General features: G+C 44.8%; 2 protein-coding genes across 9 annotated transcripts in view; one reads left to right on the forward strand and one right to left on the reverse strand.

The window, feature by feature from the left end:
- Nucleotides 1-5,937, forward strand: SETD6 (SET domain containing 6, protein lysine methyltransferase). Its single transcript, XM_027857912.1, has 10 exons — nt 1-113; nt 215-423; nt 578-664; nt 897-1,058; nt 1,153-1,294; nt 2,445-2,639; nt 3,212-3,332; nt 4,314-4,494; nt 4,657-4,799; nt 4,941-5,937. Exons 1-10 carry the CDS (start codon nt 1-3, stop codon nt 5,253-5,255), a joined length of 1,668 nt encoding a protein of 555 aa, XP_027713713.1. The 3' UTR covers nt 5,256-5,937.
- A 549-nt stretch (nt 5,938-6,486) lies between these two features.
- Nucleotides 6,487-17,856, reverse strand: part of CNOT1 (CCR4-NOT transcription complex subunit 1) — a 98,083-nt gene continuing 86,713 nt past the window's right edge. For 4 of the 8 annotated variants that reach the window (XM_027857907.1, XM_027857905.1, XM_027857906.1 and 1 more), the window contains exons 38-49: nt 17,681-17,850; nt 17,112-17,343; nt 14,439-14,687; nt 13,488-13,651; nt 13,123-13,240; nt 11,109-11,210; nt 10,578-10,751; nt 10,136-10,285; nt 9,234-9,414; nt 8,465-8,597; nt 7,967-8,101; nt 6,487-7,614 (exon numbers count right to left, since the gene is read on the reverse strand). In XM_027857907.1, the coding sequence (XP_027713708.1) occupies nt 7,536-7,614; nt 7,967-8,101; nt 8,465-8,597; nt 9,234-9,414; nt 10,136-10,285; nt 10,578-10,751; nt 11,109-11,210; nt 13,123-13,240; nt 13,488-13,651; nt 14,439-14,687; nt 17,112-17,343; nt 17,681-17,850 (1,887 nt within the window). In that variant the 3' untranslated portion in view covers nt 6,487-7,535. Of the gene's footprint in view, nt 7,615-7,966; nt 8,102-8,464; nt 8,598-9,233; nt 9,415-10,135; nt 10,286-10,577; nt 10,752-11,108; nt 11,211-13,122; nt 13,241-13,487; nt 13,652-14,438; nt 14,688-17,090; nt 17,344-17,680; nt 17,851-17,856 lie in introns of all 8 variants that reach the window. The other 4 variants (XM_027857903.1, XM_027857901.1, XM_027857902.1 and 1 more) reach the window with 1 other exon arrangement.

Genomic DNA, 17,856 nt, shown 5'->3' on the forward strand with positions numbered 1-17,856 from the left:
ATGAGGCGAGGTCCTCTAGCCGGCTGCACTGGGAGTGGGGGCAGGGGGACCCACGAGGGGCTCTTGGCAGCCAGTGAGATGAAGCTCTTTGCGCAGATCGAGGTACACAGTAGGCGCTTAATCGGTGCTTGTTGTCCCACCCTGCCCCGCCTTTCCGGGGCACGGGGAGGCCCACGAGCCTCCCATTCTGCCTGGGCGGCCCCGCCCTGAGCAGGCGCAAAACAAGGACGGGCGGGGGAGGGACAGGCGTGGCACGACGAGCGCGCTCAGGAGTTCGCTTTTGGCCCTCTCCGGTCCCCGTACCTGGGGAGGTCCGAGGCCCCTTTAAGAAGGGGCCGGGCCTCGAAGGGAGGAAACCCGGCGGGAGCGCGGCGGCCTCGCGCAGCCACAACAATGGCGGCGGCGGCGGCGAAGCGGCCGAGGGTGAGGAACTGGGCGCTCGGAGCTGGGAGGGGCAGGGAGGGAGCGTCCCTTCCCTCATCTGCGAGAACCCAGGGCCGGACTGGCACGCGCCAGAGGCCGAGGCCTCCGTGCCCGAAGGAATCTGGGAATTCGAGCCCTGGCGCTCTCTCGTTAGGTGGAGGGAGCCTCCGGAGGCGGAGACAGCCCCGTCCCTGCCTTCCTAAACTGGTGCCGCACGGTCGGCCTGGAGCTGAGTCCCAAGGTGAGCCCGAATGGGGCGGGATTCCGGGCGGAGACGTGTGTCTCCATTGGTACTTTAACGAGGGGGCGGGGCCTATGACCCACGAGGCTCAGGTCTCCGAGCGGACCATTGGCTGCTGAGGGAGGGGCTGGGCTCAGGACGCATGTGGCTATTGGAAGCTGCGGGAAGGGGCGGGACCCGAGTGGTGGTGGAAGGGGCGAGGGGGGTGGAGCCTCTGATCCTCGGGTCCCAGAGTCTGGCGGGCTTCAGGTTTCCGTGAGCCGGGAAGGCACCGTGTCCGGCTACGGGATGGTGGCCCTGGAGGACGTGCAGCGCGGGGAGCTGCTCTTCGTGGTGCCTCGGGCTGTGCTTCTGTCCCAAAAAACCAGCACCATCCGGGGCCTCCTGGAGAAAGGTAGGGAGCCTGGGGAGAGACGGGGAGAAGGCTCCCTGCTGGGGCCGGGGGTCCCCAGCGCCCTAGGGTGACCGGGGTCCTGGTTGTCGTGCAGAGCACGGGGCCCTGCAGAGCCAGTCGGGCTGGGTGCCCCTTCTCCTGGCCCTCCTCTACGAGTACCTGGCGGAGGACTCCCCCTGGAGATGCTATTTCTCCCTCTGGCCGGACCTGGGCAACCTGCAGCACCCCATGTTCTGGTGAGAGCGGGGACCAAGCCAGAAGCACCGGTGGGGAGGGGAGTGGGATTCCATTCCATCGTTCCAGAGCCCCTGAAAGTGCCAAGACCTCCCGGTGTGAAGAGCTGGTCTTGCCTGCCGTACACCATCCCTTTCTCCGTCTCATCCTGTCTCTCCTCTCTCCCCCTTCCTGTCTCCTCTCTCCATCTCTCTCCCTAATCTTTCTCACTCTGCCTCTCCTCTCTCTCTCTCCCCCCCTCTCCTCTTCTCTTTTCCTTTCTTGCCCTCCCCCTCCTGCTCCTCTTCTCTTGTTTTCACGATTGTATTTTTCTGGTAAAAGTAACTCTTGGTGAGAGGTGACCAAAGAATATTAAAACTGGAAAAGACCTTGGAGCTCATTCAATCCAACAGTATTTAATAGAGAATGAGATGGAGGCTCAGAGGGGAAGGAAGCCCATAGACCCTCACTACTGCAATTAGCGTATAATACAGTCTGTTTCTCTGTGGCTTATTCTTCTGTTAGATTGTAAGCTCCATGAGGGTCAAGGGCCTGGTCCTTAGCCAGACTTTGTGCTTGCTCTGTGCTCTGCTTGCATTCAGTGATCAGTGTTTGTTGTATTACTGTGGAGAGCAGCCTGCTTTTAAACACTGCTACTTTCCATGCCCCTGATTCTTCATAAAGCAGTGTTTTGCCCTAATGTTTGGCGGAAGGGGACCAAGCACATTGTAGCTGGTTGGCCACTCTGGAGAAACAAGCCCATACCCTCTAATACTTGGAGCCGAGAAACAGGATCACAGATTTAGAGGTTTTAGAGAACTTTTAGAAGTCATTTGGTTCAGTGATCTTCATGTTTATAGATGTGGCAATTGAAGCCCTGAGAGGTTAATTTTCCTGAGCATACACAGGTACTAAGTGGCAGAAACATAATTTTAACCTAGGACTTCCAACCCCAAGTCTGCTACTTTTTCCACTGTACCATGCTGTAAGTATAGCTAAGTTAGTTTGTGACCTGGGGCAAGGCACTTGCTCGTTTTGGGCCCATTTGCCAGTCTGCAAAATAAGGGGCTTGACTCCATGACCTCCAAAGACCCTTGGAGGGCTGCCATGCTATACTGTTCATAGTGGGTGCCTGGGGGCCTAAGGTGTGACCTTGACCCATTCTCCCCTTAGGTCTGAGGGAGAACGGAAACAGCTCCTACAGGGTACTGGTGTGCCTGAAGCTGTGGGAAAGGACCTGGCCAATATCAGCCATGAGTATAGTACCATCGTTCTGCCCTTCTTGGAGGCCCATCCAGATATCTTTCCCCTCCACGCCCGGTCTCTGGAGCTCTACCGCCAACTTGTGGCAATGGTCATGGCCTACAGGTGATCAGCATTCTGGGGAGCTCAAGCTTTGGGGATCCATATGGGATTGGGCCATAAAGATATCTGGGAGACTCCATCCTTGATAGCCACCCACAATAGAATGTAAACTTCATGGAATTAAGGATTATTTAAAATTTTTCTTTTCTTCAGTGTCTAGCACTTAATGCTTGTTGACTGACCTTGGGCTCAGCCTGTATCCTAGAAGTTGTTACCTTAGGGTCAGCAAACCTGCTTAATGATTTTATAACTATTTTGGTATAATTAGTTTCCTTTGTGCTCTTATAGATCTTATGCATTTACAAACATGATTCTGAGAAGGGGTCCATACACTTCACCAGACTGCCTGCCAAAGGGGTCCATAATAAAAAGGTTACAATCTCCTTGTCCAGGCTGAAGCCAAGAAGTTGACTGGGGCTAGCCTCTCTTCATAAGGATAAGATCTCGTGTCTCTTCTGCCCTAGAGGTGATGGGAACAATAGCTCATCTTCCTGTTCCCCATCAAAAATTTGGAGTAGGCCTGTGCTTCACCTTCCTTTGTGGCAACTTTCTTAGCTCTTCTTTCTTTGTGGTAGTTTTCAGGAGCCCCTCGAAGAAGAGGAGGATGAAAAGGAGCCCAATCCCCCTATGATGGTACCAGCTGCTGATATACTGAACCATGTGGCCAACCACAATGCCAATCTGGAATACTCCCCAGTGAGTGGGAACATTTTAGACTAGATAGGCCAACCTAATTAGCGTTCTTGTGCACACTAGCAGTCCTTAGGCTTCAAGGCCGAAATTCTGACTTTCTTTGTAGTAGAGAAGACCCAAGGAATAGGACAGCCTGTCTTACAGAGGCATCACGACTTTAGTGGTCAACAAAACAGCACTGAAATGTAGAATCACAACCACTGGCTTGTCTGGGGATTTCAGAGGACAGGAAGAGAAGGCTCAGAAACGTCAGGCACAATCACGACTTTCCTGGGCTTCATCTTCCTTCCAGCTGGTGTAGGATGCTTTTTGACTTGGGATTCAAGTGAAACGCTGGCTGTCCAAAGTGTGATACAGAACCTGTGTTCCTAGGGCTAGTACGTCCCATTGCGGTTTCTTGCTGTATCCAATTTGACGGATACTGGGGTAGCTGGGGGCGCCACAGTGCACACAGCACGGGACCTTCAGCCAACAAGATGCAATGCCTGTTTGTAAAACACTTAGCACAGTGCCTGGCCCAGTAGGCACTATATAAACGGGAGCTGTTATTTCTATAGCACCTTTCTTAGAAAACGTATAAATGGGCTGCCTGGCCTCCCATTCTATTGGTCACTGTATTCCTCCTGTTGGGTCATTTCTTGCTGTGCTGTGTTTCATTCCTCTTTTGTCCAGCTCATGTTTTTTAAAGGCTGAGAAGCTTCTTTCAAGCATTAGCAAACAACCACCGAAGCAAACTGAACTTTAATCCTAAAACTGTCAAAGTGCCGTTTATCCAAAACCCTGTCTGGCAAGTAGCACCTCGACTTTCCAACTCCAATTTTTACCCTTCCCCATTACTGCTTCTTGCTATCAAATCTTGGGAATAGTTAAATTGACATTTTCCTCGAGATTAACAGAATTAGTAGAGGAACAGAATCGAGCTACCATCAGAAGAGGGAGGTGATGGAACAGGTATGGACCCTCAGCTCTCTGCTTCTTCTGCAGGAATATTTAAGAATGGTAGCTACCCAGCCAATCCCCAAAGGCCAAGAGATCTTCAACACCTATGGCCAGATGGCTAACTGGCAATTGGTCCATATGTATGGCTTTGCTGAACCATATCCTGGGAACACAGATGATACAGCTGACATTCAGATGACGACAGTGCGTGCAGCAGCCCTGCAGGGTATGTACCCCTTCTGGGAACAAAGGGGCTAGGCTACAGGGATTCCCACTTCCCAGAGGCATCACGACTTTAGCGGTCAACAAAATAGCACTGAAATGTAGATTGTAACCTTCCCAAGGAAGAAAGGGATCTGAGAAAATACTCTCTCTACTTTCTATGTAGGAGCCACAACTGAGGCAGAGAGACGCCTGGTGTGTGAGCGCTGGGATTTCTTGTGCCAGCTGGAGATGGTGGGTGAGGAAGGGGCATTTGTAATTGGCAGAGAAGAGGTGCTTACTGAGGAGGAGCTGTCTGCTACACTCAAGGTGAAACCTACAACTGGTCAAACTTGATAACCCAAAAATTTTGAAGTGAACTTGCCTTCTAGTAATTTTAGGAATCTAAAAACCAAGTACGGTTCTTAAGTTGGAAGGAATCCAAATTAACTTTCTATACTCCAATTACAGGTGCTTTGCATGCCAGCTGAGGAATTCAGGGAACTTAAGGAACAAGATGGCTGGGAGGAAGATGATGATGAGGAGGACAGCTTAACACTGACAAATAAGACTATCCCCAAACTTAAAGCTTCGTGGAAGACACTCCTCCGAAACAGTGCTCTGCTGACCCTGCAGGCCTATGCCACAGACTTAAAAAGTGACCAAGAACTACTTCGAAACAAGGAGACCAGGGCCAAACTCAGCTGGAGGGAAGAGCAAGCCTTGCAGGTGCGCTACGGACAGAAGAGGATCTTGCATCAGTTGTTGGAACTGACCAGCTCCTAACCTCTGGCCTCAAACCAGGGAAGCAGATGAGCAAAAATGGCTTCTCACTCGGTTGCTGGGGTCTGCTGGGTCCAACTGCCCAAGTATGGACTTTTATTGCTCTGTTTTTTGTTATCTGTGCTACATAAACTTCCTGAGTTCATGTAATGACTCCACTCTTACTTGGGGGAATGAGGAAGAAGTGCTGTGCTATAGAAAACAAGAAATTACAAGGGGATCATACTACCTACTTTACAGGGTTGGTATGCAAAAAGTGCTTTCTCTGCAGGTGATTGTTAACTGCCTTTAGTGAAAGTGACTGCTTGGAATTCAAGCTGAAGTCAGGGGTTGGCTTCACCCCCCCAGACTTAATGCTTCCGGTCAGAGAATCGGACCTTAGAGGGTCTTAAATCTCGAGCTGAAATAAGTCAGGGGCCATCCAGTTCAACCCCTTCCCTTCATTTTATAGACAAGAAAAATTAGGTCTAGCAACGTTGAGTGATTTGTCCTTGGTAGTCACATAGGTAGTTAAGGGTCAGCAGCAGGAGTTGAGTCCAGGTCTTCTGACTCTCCAGCCAATCTTAATTTTCCTAGGTCATGTCTACCTTAATCTCCCAATTCTAGACCATGAAGTAATGGAATATGTTTATGGCACTGTTTGTTTGTTTTTTAGATTTGCAGGAATAAACTTTTATTCACAGTTGCCCTCGACTTCCAACTATTATAAAGGTAGAGGACCTCTTAATGTCTAGATGGTAGCATAATCGGCTCACAAACATTTTATGTAAGGCCTAAGACTAAATTTTTTCCCCTTCTTACAATGTCCTGCAATGAATCCATCCATACCTAAGGCTGTTAAGGTGGGTGAAGATGTGCAGACACAACGTTGAGGGCTAGTGGACCATCTGGTCTTTTCTGGATACCGAAAGGCACAGTAGCACTGCGCTGAGCATGTCAAGGAGCTTTGCCAGAGTAAAAGCTTTTTTTAAAGAAAAAAAAAAAAAGACTATACATTACCTCTCTGTTCAGTGTCACTATTTGTGGTGACAAATAATGGATACAGGGAGACACTAACTTGAAAATGATTGCTCACTTGAGGTTATCAGTCTTAAAATTTCTAAAATGAAACATAGAGCCAGGGTCCTATTCTAAATACGCCTTATCCTGTGCCGTGTGGCTATTCGGGGCAGGGACTGTCTGTTTTTAATCCTTGCCACAAGCACTGACCACTATTGAGAAAGCCACAGTGGACTAGAGTGCATGTCATGACTTTTAATGTATAACTACAGTGTGCATATACATACAAGAAGTGGGAAAACTAAAGCCCAGGAACTATAAAGGCTACAAAATACAACACATGGACCAATACATTTACAAAACATTCAAAATCCTTACAAAATGGGCTGTATTGGTCCTTTGTTCTTTTTACAAACTGAGACTGTGTGGCCATTGGGGGTGAGGTGGAGGTGGGGGGGCAGTTCATAGATTTGTTTCCCTTCCCATTCCCCCACAATTTACAAGTGTCAGGAAGTAGGGGGAAAATGCTATAGACCTGGTCTGGTTTCTCTTGATAAAGAGCTGACCCTGTCCCATAGGGCCCAAAGTATGTCTTCTCCAGAAGAACCCGGAAGCTATTCCAACTGTTGTGTTCCCTGCTGTCAGCTTTAGGTGGAAAGGGGGAGGGGGGGAAGGAAGAGAGAAAATATAAAGAAAAGAGGGGGGAAAACTGGACCTTAATCCCAAACCCGCCCCCCCACCCCCATTCCACAGCACCCCATATTCCAACACATCCACATTTTTAACAACTTAGTGATTTTAAAGGTCCCCTGTCCACATAAAGAAAAAATAAGTTACATAATATTAAACTGGCTTTTCAATATTCTTTGGGAGTCCGGGAATGTCAGGACAAGGAGATCTGCCCTAGACAAGTGCTTGGCATCAGCAGCTGCCCCTTTATTACAAGCTGAACAGGCGCCAGTTTATCCACCTGCCTTTAACACAATTTGCACAAACCCAAAAAGTCCAGACAAAGGTTTCGGTTCCATGTATTTACACTAGTTCAAAATGATATTCACAGCATCTTCTAAATTTTGGCCAAGAGTCAAAAAAAAAAAAATGTGTTTAAACTTTGGAACGTGCCCACAAAGATGGGAGACTTCCCCGAGGCCAGGGTAGACACCCAAAAACCAAGGGGGCTGGAAAGGTCAGGAAGAGCCAAAAGGATTCTTCAGTCAGTCTGTGAAACTCGGTGGCATGGGGCCCTCCAGGCTGGCACGCTTACAATGCAAGAAGCAGCCCAACTTAACTGGCACCGGTCCCTTCCATCACTTGCTGAGCCTGCTTCTGTCCCATGCAGCACTGTGCGACTGACTGGAACAACCTAAAGGAAGAGGGACAAAACGTCAAGAGAAGTGAGGTCCCTAAGGCACCCAGAGCTACCAAGGAGTCCTGGCACATGTCCCCTCAGCCCCAGCGCGAATGTCTTAGAGCCTGAATGCTGCTTTGTACAACAGGGTGTGGTAAGAGAAATCTCAGTCCTGGTTTATTTACTTCTCCAAGGTTTGAAAACATATGTAATTAATGTTGAGAACTTCCCAATGGGGGCATGAACCCTCCCCGCTCAACCCCAAATACCCAAACCAAGTCAAGTCCAGCAGAGGATGTCTACTGTTCTGCTCCATTCCTGAGTTTTCCCTTCCCAGTTCGGAAATCACACCACACAAGCAACTCACTTTTCAATTTCTGGGGCACAGTGAACAAACTCGTGGTTCCAGAACTTAAATGCTGGATTTTTAATCAGCTCGATGAAGGTAATGAGAAGACCCCAAGGATGTGGCCTATTTACAATCAACCGTTCCAAGAGAACCCTGTAACAGAAGATGGGGGTGAGCGCAGATGTTACAGAACCAAAAGAGAGCACATAGATTCATTCAACTTTTCTACATTACCATTTCTACAACTTGAGTCATTTAAGACTTAATCTGCACTTTCACACAGCAGGGGATCAGGGCTGAGGGTGCGGGATGATGGTCTAGAAGAGAGATTCTGAACCTTGTGTTACAGAACTGTCTGGCAGTCTGGCAAAGCCTACAGACCTCTCAAAATAAAAGATTTTTAAATAACTGGAAGTTAAAGATGTAATTTTTCTCCTATCCAAGTTTATTGATCCCTGTGGACACCCATGGGCCTCAAGTCAAAAACCCAGCCTAGAAGCTTGCACCGAGTTTCACCTGGTGATCTGTTCCTGGATAGCTTCAGTATTGGCCTCTGCAAAGAGGTACAGCATGGTACAACTGAAGTAGTGAGTGTGGCTGTTTGGATACCGCAGCTGATTGGCAATTGCATTCAAGAAGAGGTACCGACCTGGAAACAAGAAGATGTAAGACTCTACGCGCTAACCAAAGGGCCGAGGAGGGGACAACAGGCGCACTGGCAGCTGGTCTTCTGATTTCACTTTATAGAAAGCTTTCAAAGAAACCAGCTAAAATTTGAATCCACAGGCAGAACCGTGGCAGGAAATGAAAAGGGCACTGCATTAGTGAAAGCCTTGATTTGAGCTACAGTTCCAGCATTTACGAGTTATGTGACCATAACTAAGACAACGTGCCAGGGCCTCAGTCTTCCTCTGTAGAACTGGGACAACACGTCACATTACCCATCCTTAGGGAATTGTTGTGAGGAAAGCTCTCAAACTTTGTAAGTGCCTGATCAATGAAGGTGCTAAATAAATTATTATTCACAACAAATGGGCCTAACTTTCTTTTCCATCTGCCTCCTTGCATGTACTGGGAAGGGACAGAGGCTCAGACACCTGAAGGGCTGTTGTCTTCTACAAGTCAACAATGCTTGATTAAAGAAGAATGTTTCCTAAGGAAACCTACACATACCCACATTAGAATTCTGAGTTTCCTCACAGACACATGAAGCCCATTTCCATACTGCCTAACGGTCATCAGTGACTAGAATGGTGACTGACTCTCTCACCCACCATTGACTTACCTTCTGTGTCTAGGTCCACAGCCAAGTTCTGGAAGATGTCCATGTGCGCCGAGTGAGTGATGGTGCTCATGGACGGCGTGCTGCCTTTGTTGTGGATGTGGGCGATGGCCTGAGTACCGACATAGAGCACCAGTGCGTTTATCAGCTGGATGTTGTAGCGATTGCCAGGTTCGTTTGATACCTAGTAAGCAAAACCAGACTTAAGCCTTCACAAAGTATTCTCATTAGGCCACTTTGTGGCGAAAATTTCCAAATCTCTCTTTATTTTTGAGGCATATAGGGAAAGGGGCCACATGATCAAAGCTCTATCCCTGAACAATGTTATTCATTCAAGACTAAGCCACAACAGAATTAAGGGGACATTAACATTCCAAATGCTGGCATCAACCCCTAAAAGGGGGGGAGAAGACACAAAGGAAGGGTTCCAGGAGACAGGAGACAAGAGTCAAGGTATCCCATTTAGCAAATTAGAGTGTCCTCACAAAGCTGGAAGGCAGGCACTGAATGCTGGTATATTACTGGTATAGTGCCTCCTCCACTCCTATGGAGCTAGTACAAATGCTTAAATAGGCATAATGCTCACGTACATTTCATCTGACCAACACTGAAAATAAATCTAATCAGTCTTTCTAATCAAGGCCAAAAGGGGAATGAACTGTCTCCAGGACCAAGGGGGTTCCCCACCTCCTGATTAGGGGCAAAGTTAGGATGATCACTTGTTATAGGGGGGGCTTTTGGTTCAAATATGACTGGGATTAGGTGGCTTCTAGGTCTCTGCAAACTTCAGATTGGATGATTCTGTGAAAGTACTGATTTAAAAGTAAACGCACCAATTATGATCACTGCATGGTATAGTCACTGAGGAGTGAATGGAATACACTGAAGAATTGTGCAAATCTAACCTGTAGGTTACTGCGCAAATCTGACAGGAAAGTGACTGGCGATCGAGTTTTCAGATAGGAATCCAAATCCTTTTTGAACTGAGGAGGCATCACTCCAGTGAAATTAGTGAGGATCCGAGGAGCAATGTTGATTTCACTCAACATGTCCACCTGTTGAGGACAAAGGCAACAAGACCAAATGCTGACATCTTAGCTATAAAGAAAAACAAAGCAGTTCTAAAATGGACCCATTTTAACAGTTAAACTCTTAAAAATTACTGCTGTCTGTGGACACTGAGTACAAAGAGCCTCCCACCACACAGCACTCCCAGAGTGGGAGGACTCATGGACTTGCAATCCAGCATCTTTCACTCATTCATTGAGCACCTGGCTCCAAATGTGGCAGAAGAGTTAAGAGGTGCCTCTTCCCTACTTGTGAGCTGCCACCATTACAGCTTTTTACCTTCAGGTTGGGAGTGAATGGGTCTGGTAGCCTCATGTTTCGTGGAAAGGCACTCAGGATCAGATTCCTTAACTGGATGCAATTGGGTGGGATTACATCACAGAATCCATAGTGGTAGTCACAAAGAAATTCTGGGAAATCATGCAGGAGGACCAGCAGCACTCGTAAAGTACCCTGTATAGTTAGAAAAGGATTTGGGAGAGGAAAAAGTGAAAAAGGTCAGCAGCTTCAGCACCAGGCATTACGGAGAGAGCCACAGGCATGAGCACACAGAAACATTTATTCCTATTCCAAGTTTGATTCAGATGAAAGAATGAGAGCTTACAATCTCACTCAAAAGAGATGAATAATAATTGAGACATATTACTGCTTGCTACCAAGTCGATGACATGTTCAGAACACATCTAGAAATCATTAAAAAGAGGTTGCTCTTTCAAGTTCATCTTGAAGATTCTCCATTTCTATAGGTCCCACTGGCTAAACCAAGTCTTTAGAAGATTCAAAAGTATTTGACAAATCAAAATAAATTACCTTATAGAGGATTTGCATAGGTTTGCTGAGTTCCACATTTCTAAGAAAGGGAGCTAAATACTTGAATAAATCAATCAACAGCTGTGCATACATAGGCCAGCCCTAGGAGACAAGATAAAGACAAGGAGTGATTAACTATGTAAAGCCAAAGCACCCACTTGACTAGACAGCTTTATTAGCATTATAAAGGGATTCTCAAACTATAAATGGATTACTCAAAGGCTAACCATTATTTGATTTGTTTGTCTATCATAAACTATTAGCTTGCCTCCATAACTTAATCCATAATCCCTACTCTGAAAGAAAAAGGTGATTCCAACAAGGGTCTCAAGAAATCCTACTTACAATCTCTGTTCTTTAAAGAAATCTAGCATATAGCTTAAAAGCCTTGGTCAACCAAGTGACTGACCTTTAACTAAGGACTAGTGAGATACTGAAAATTCTTCTTAAGAACAAAAGTTAGACTATCTTAAGCAACTTTCCAATCCCAGTCCCATTTCCCCCTAATACTACGGGGCAACTCTCTCACCTTCGAACCTCTCAATCTAGGCTGTCAGCGCCATTTTCTCTTGGGCCAAGCTCCAGGAGCTAGCATCTTGATTTTCTCTCACTATTTCATCATGAGGACTCCCCTCTCTTCATAGACTGCCTTTATTTACATGTCTCCCTTGATCTTGTTTAAAAAACAAACCAACTAGAAACCTGACTTTACCTACCACACTAGGCTAACAATTTGGTGCTATTCTGTTTGTGGCAAAAGGAAATAGGGCTTATTTCCTTTTGTCTAGTCTTGCATTTTTATCTATTTCCTTACCACTCTGCACATCAAAACTACTAGGCTGATGTTCTGAAGTAAACCAATGACGTCAAGTCAAGGTCCTTCTGGTCTAACCATTGATGATCTCCTAGGTTTGAAGTGGCATAATAGTTTCTCCAAGACCATCCTGATTTTTCTGCCACCACTTCGTCAGTCTCAGTTCCCTAAACATCGACATTCCCTCCCCTCACAAACCGGCTAATTCATAGTCACAACTTCTGTTACTATGCACCTTACTCTCAAGCCCAGATAATTCTTCTAATCTCTTAAAACAGTTATCTCTGTCAGTCTAACTAGGCATTTCCACTTCAATGTCTTATAACTTGAAATGAAATATATTTAAACCTCCAATCCTATCAACATCATCCTAGTCACCTCCTTAGCCAGACTTAAATCTGACTTCTTCTTCTATACAGTATACAATACATTCAGGTAAATGCTTTGGGCTCTCCCTTTATGTTTCACCCACACAACATACTCCTCCCAGCCACCCCCAAAGTCCGACCCTAATTTTTGACTGCCACGCCTCCCTTGCTCAGGTCACACCCCCTTAAACAGAATGGACATGGCATTGGATCTCTAACATCCTCTCTAATTCTAAAAATCCTACGGTCCCAGGACAGAAACTTCATCCTTCTTCAATCTTCATTACGAAGCCACATTTCTATGAACTTGAACACTTCATGAGTGACTTAGCACGAAGTCCCATTCCGCCTTGTACTTTTATTTATCTTAACTGTTTTCGTGTCTCCCCAACTAATTCAGTTTTCCAAAGGCAGAGTCCCTGTCCTATCCAACTACTTTGCATCTACCAAAAAGGCCTTGTCGAACAGAGGAGGTATACAATTTTCTGTTCAAAGAGAACTAAGGGCCAGTAACAATATGATGAAAAGAGCTAAGCTTGGAGATAGAAAAACTGTTCCAATCTGATAATTGCTATGAGTGAATTTGGGTTAAAGTCACCATCTTTCAGCCTCCATTTCTTCATCTGTAAAATATAAATACTACTCCTACATAGACTACATTAAGTTTAATGCAATGAAATAAAATGAAAACCACTTAATTCTACCAACAACCCTTTCAAAGAAAAATCTGCCAACACTACCCCCAACCAGCTAGCTAAGAGAAATCTGTACTAAGTCCTGGCCCCATAATTGATTACTGTCTTCATCTGTAGGAGACAGACTACAGCCACACCTTCTGCTGTGGTGTGTGCGCCAGCATTCTTGCAATAAATATCCGATGTGAGATCAGTTCAAGCCAGGCATACACAAAGCCTGGGGCTTTAGTAGGCCTCAAGATGTGGAATGTATTACTAGAAGAAAAAAGATAAATTCATTAACACACCTTCGCTACAAGCACAGTTTGTAAAAAGTTCAAAATAAATTTTGCAGTGGTACTCTCAAAAGTTAATTTCAGAATATCCGCTAATACGGAAAAGTGGTTTCACCTCTTTACAAGTTATCTATGACAAACTACCAAGATAAATACTACAAAAAAAAACTTACAAAAGTAGTGACATAACCGAAAGGATCTATTAAACATTATGATCAAGCACCTACCAGAAAGCTGTCAGTGTCTGGAAATTAATGGTTTCCAACACATGTTCAGGAGCGTTTAGTTCTAAGAGCAGCATGATGAAAATTCGGTGGTATGGAAGTTGCTGAAACTCATTTTGTCGAACATCGTGATCCTGCAGAAGGACGCCCACTACTATACCAAGAACCTAAAGATGACAAGCACATAAGTACATTATCTCAGAACAAGTCTCCTCCATATAGTTTTCCCCTAGAGCCAGTTTTTTTTAAACTTACATTCTTGAACTTGCACTCCACAGGGGGTGGGGGGGGAGGGGAGAAACTTGGTTAAGTTTCAACTAAACAGCTTGCCATATATTCCTCACGAATAGCGAGCACCTATTAAACAACTTGATTTTGCCTAAACTCTCTGTAGATGCAAAAAACAAAACAAAACACTGGCTCACTGACATGTGACTACCTTGGTTTTATATACTAGTAACAACCTATGAAATTAAATGCAACAGGACGGATTTTACTTCAGGATACAGATTTCTATCTGGCTAAACACACTTAACACTGTTTGAGCTAATGAACCTACATTCATTAACTATATAACCAGTAAGGTCAAGAGCCACACAGAATTCTTAAACCTAGCCTCTGTGAAATGGGAATCAAACGTTCGATACATATTGAGTCTAATAATTTCCAATCTAGAAGCAAAACTTGAAATCTGAACTTTCAGAGATCAGTTTCCCACTATAAATGCCTCATTTTTAAGGAATATCTGTCTATTCACTTAAGGGTTTGACTATTATTGGACAACAAGTGAAATTATTAAAAGCTGGGAAATGATCGAATCCATCAGAAATTATACACTTTCCTTATGGTAACTGTCAGATGACTACCATAACATTCATTAACTAGCCAAAGATAAAGTACATTTTCCATAGCAAACAGTATATGTGAACTGACGGGCCAAGAAGGACAGACAACCTTGTTTAATAGATTGATCTTGGTGACTGTGTTAGTGGCCTCCCCTGAGTGCTTGACCAGCAGTGCAATGAGCCGTACAAATGCATCCAGGTTATGGTAACACTTGGCCCGTATCATCGTGGGGTTGGCAGCAGGATTGTGCTGCTGCTCAGCCTGAGCCCGGTAGCTGATTTCAACACACATTTCAGTGCACAGACGAAAAAACCTTGTTATGAGGTCATCAGTCTTCAGGATTCCTTGCTGGTGCATCTGTTATGGAGACAAGAAACAAGACCTAAATACAAGACAACACAATCCAAAAAGCAGCTTTTTAAACTGCTTCAACATTTCAAAAAAGTCTGATGACTCAACCCACAGATGACAATCACAAGCTCTCTGACTCTCCATAAACTCTCTCCAATAGTTGAGGTGGCCTGTGTTCATCACCTGGAGGCCAGCCTGAGTTTAGCTAGAGAGCCCTTTGTCAGTATTACTGGGAGCCTCCATAAACTGGCTGGACCTGCCAGAAAGTAAGCCCCCTGACACAGAGAATCCAAGGTCACCTCTGCACCACAATTCCAAACACTGGAATGACTTCAGATTTATAGTTTTCAAAACTAAGAAATGTCATTTCTTCTTACATAAAAACCCCCAACTTCAGTTAGTATCAGATTCCACAAGGGAAAGGTTTTTCCACCTGGAATACCCAAGTTACCACTCTTCTAGCTACTAGCCCAAACTTAATGGAGCACAGAAAATATAGAAATTAAAGAGTAGGCAAATATGGCATCTTTAGAATGACAGTTACCTGCCCAACAGGTTATGTAAATTACCAGAAATCAACTTTTAATAGCTTATTAAATCAAGTCCTGTCATCCTGGGAGGATTACAGGAATTTCAGATTAATAGTATAAACTTCTTAGAGATTATTACTGATTTATCATCAAAATGCCTTAGTTGGCAACAATTTTTAGGAACCTCACAAAGTTTAATTTCAAAATGACCTAGTAGGAGGCACCAATGGAAAAAAGTTCATTTTTAAAATTGCATTAATACAACTAGATACATACAATCACAAGAACATAATACAAGCTAAAATAAAAAAGAAGAAAGAAAAATCTAACTGACTCAAACAAGAAAAGGGGCTTGCAAATTATATGGCACACAGGCTAGAGGTGAGGCAGGATCAGATTAAATTAATTCAGTCAATAAAGGACAACTTTTGCCCCAAGCAATACAGCTACAACAAAGAAAAACCCCAGGGACTGGATTTTGTTTTTAATATATTTCAAATGGATAAGCAAGAAAATTGAATAAAGGCAGATGTCAAAGTACCATTCTGCAACTTAACCACGTAAGAAGGCAGGTAACATAAAATGTAGTGTTTGGTTCTGTGTATATTTTGTTTGGAGGGAGGCAGAGAAAGTAGAGTGTTTTGGAAGAAGATACTATTGCTAAAATTAAAGGAACAAAGTAAACAGGAAATGACATTGAAAGAATTTAAATGCAACAGGTGTTGTCTTTTTGAAAAAGAGGACAAGTCAGTGCAAACATGTGATAGGTGCCATATTCATGAAATATAACAAAGGAAATGGATTCTCAGTGCTTCTATCCATACTGAAAGCCATAAACTTGGCAACAACAGCTTCTCATGGGATCCATTTTATTCATCCCCTGGAGGGGGGGAAATTTTATACACGATCCCTTCCTGTGGTCTGAAGAAAAAGTTTACTACAAAGTAGTATTGGCACATAACCTTGTAAAATAAATTACATTTTTAATATATCAAAAAATAAAGCTACATGCTTTATCAATAATCAACACGTGGCCTCATCTGACCTCTACCTGATAGTGTGATTTCTTAACTTGGGAAGTAGAACAAGAAGCCAGAAAGGAAGCTGACAGTTCTATTCCAGAACCTGCAGGGATCTCTCAGCAAAGGGATCCTTCTTAACAAACAGTTACTGGGCAACATAATTAACATGAAGGCTGAGAACACTAACTTGGCAGTTAGACCCCTTGGGGAAAAAAAATGTTAGAAGTACACCACAAGGATAAACAACATGGAAACTTATGTTGTTACGCTGTGGTAATAAAATGAACGGCATTTCTCCTTTTCACTGGTCACTGTCACTCAATCATCAATCAGTCTGCTAACCCCGCCCTCAGCCAGTGCCTATTCTTGACACCTCCAGTTAAAAGCCCCAATTTAGAACATATCTGAATGACATGATCAAAAATCATTCCCTAAAACTAATCTGCTTAAATTTAGTGTGGAATAAGCTAGTTAATTTGCGTGCTTAAAAGTAAATGCACTGCCAATCTTAAGCATTTTGGTTTTGTTTTATTGAGTGCACAGGTTAAGGTTTTGCTTTGGAAAATTTTAACTCAGAAAATTAAAATTAGCCCATAACCCCATTAAGTGCCCTATTTTCCTCACGTGCTCAGGGGCTGCTAAGGATCACACAATAAAGCACACCAGTGGCTAGATTTACTCAGCAGTCTCATTAGCCAGAATTTGATTAGTCATATCTTACCCCTAACAAACTAGGACAATGCTGAAAGTATCCCCACAAACAGAAAAATATCAACATTCCTTGACTACACTAGCTGTTTCCTGGCCATCAGTGACATCGGAAGAGCCACACCCCACTTATGCCGAATAAAAAGCACCTTTCTCTCCAAAAGCTCTACCTGTCCAACAAACGCAGAGAAGGCTTTGGTGCTATCTCGGCCAGCCGCTGCAGAGTGGTAGAGGTTCACCCACTCCCGCAGCAGGTATTCTGCCTTCTCCCGGAGGCCTGGGGGGTCGTCATACTCAGAGGCCTGTGAGATGCCCGAGTGCATCATGAAGTTGGGACCCCCGTGTGCACGGTCGATCATAGCCTCGTAGTTTGACCGCACCACTTCCATCAGCTGGGGCAACCTGGGGCAAGAAATGCAGAGTGAGGGTTGTAGGAAGCATTTCTGATCCCACAAGCACAGCGCCCCAAAGGCAGCAGCCATCTCTTTTCCAATACATTGATCATCAGCATAGTTCTTCCACATTATTGCCTCTATGTTCTCTGGGTGGTCACACACTGGTGAGACTAGCCCCACCACTTAGGCTCAGTTATGCCACTGAGATCAGGGACCGATATAAGGCACAAAGTCTGTCTGGCAACAAGGTTCTCCCGCTTGAAATATGGATCCCTTGCTCTGAAGCCTCCTAAATGTAAACAATGCAGCATAACATAATCAAAAGCCAACTGTGTGGTCCTCACCCTTCTGGGGCATTTCCTCGAGAGTGAGCATTGATCCTCATAAGCGTCTCAATGGTATGAAACAGATCCGCCTCAGTCACGTGGGCCACACTCCTTTCATCCACTAACAGTATCTTCACCAACTGCATAGCAAATGCCACAGCCATGTAGTTCAAACCATTCTCCATTGACTGGTA

Source organism: Vombatus ursinus, unplaced genomic scaffold (assembly GCF_900497805.2).
Source record: "Vombatus ursinus unplaced genomic scaffold, bare-nosed wombat genome assembly UNPS02012515.1, whole genome shotgun sequence".
NCBI lineage: Eukaryota > Metazoa > Chordata > Mammalia > Diprotodontia > Vombatidae > Vombatus > Vombatus ursinus.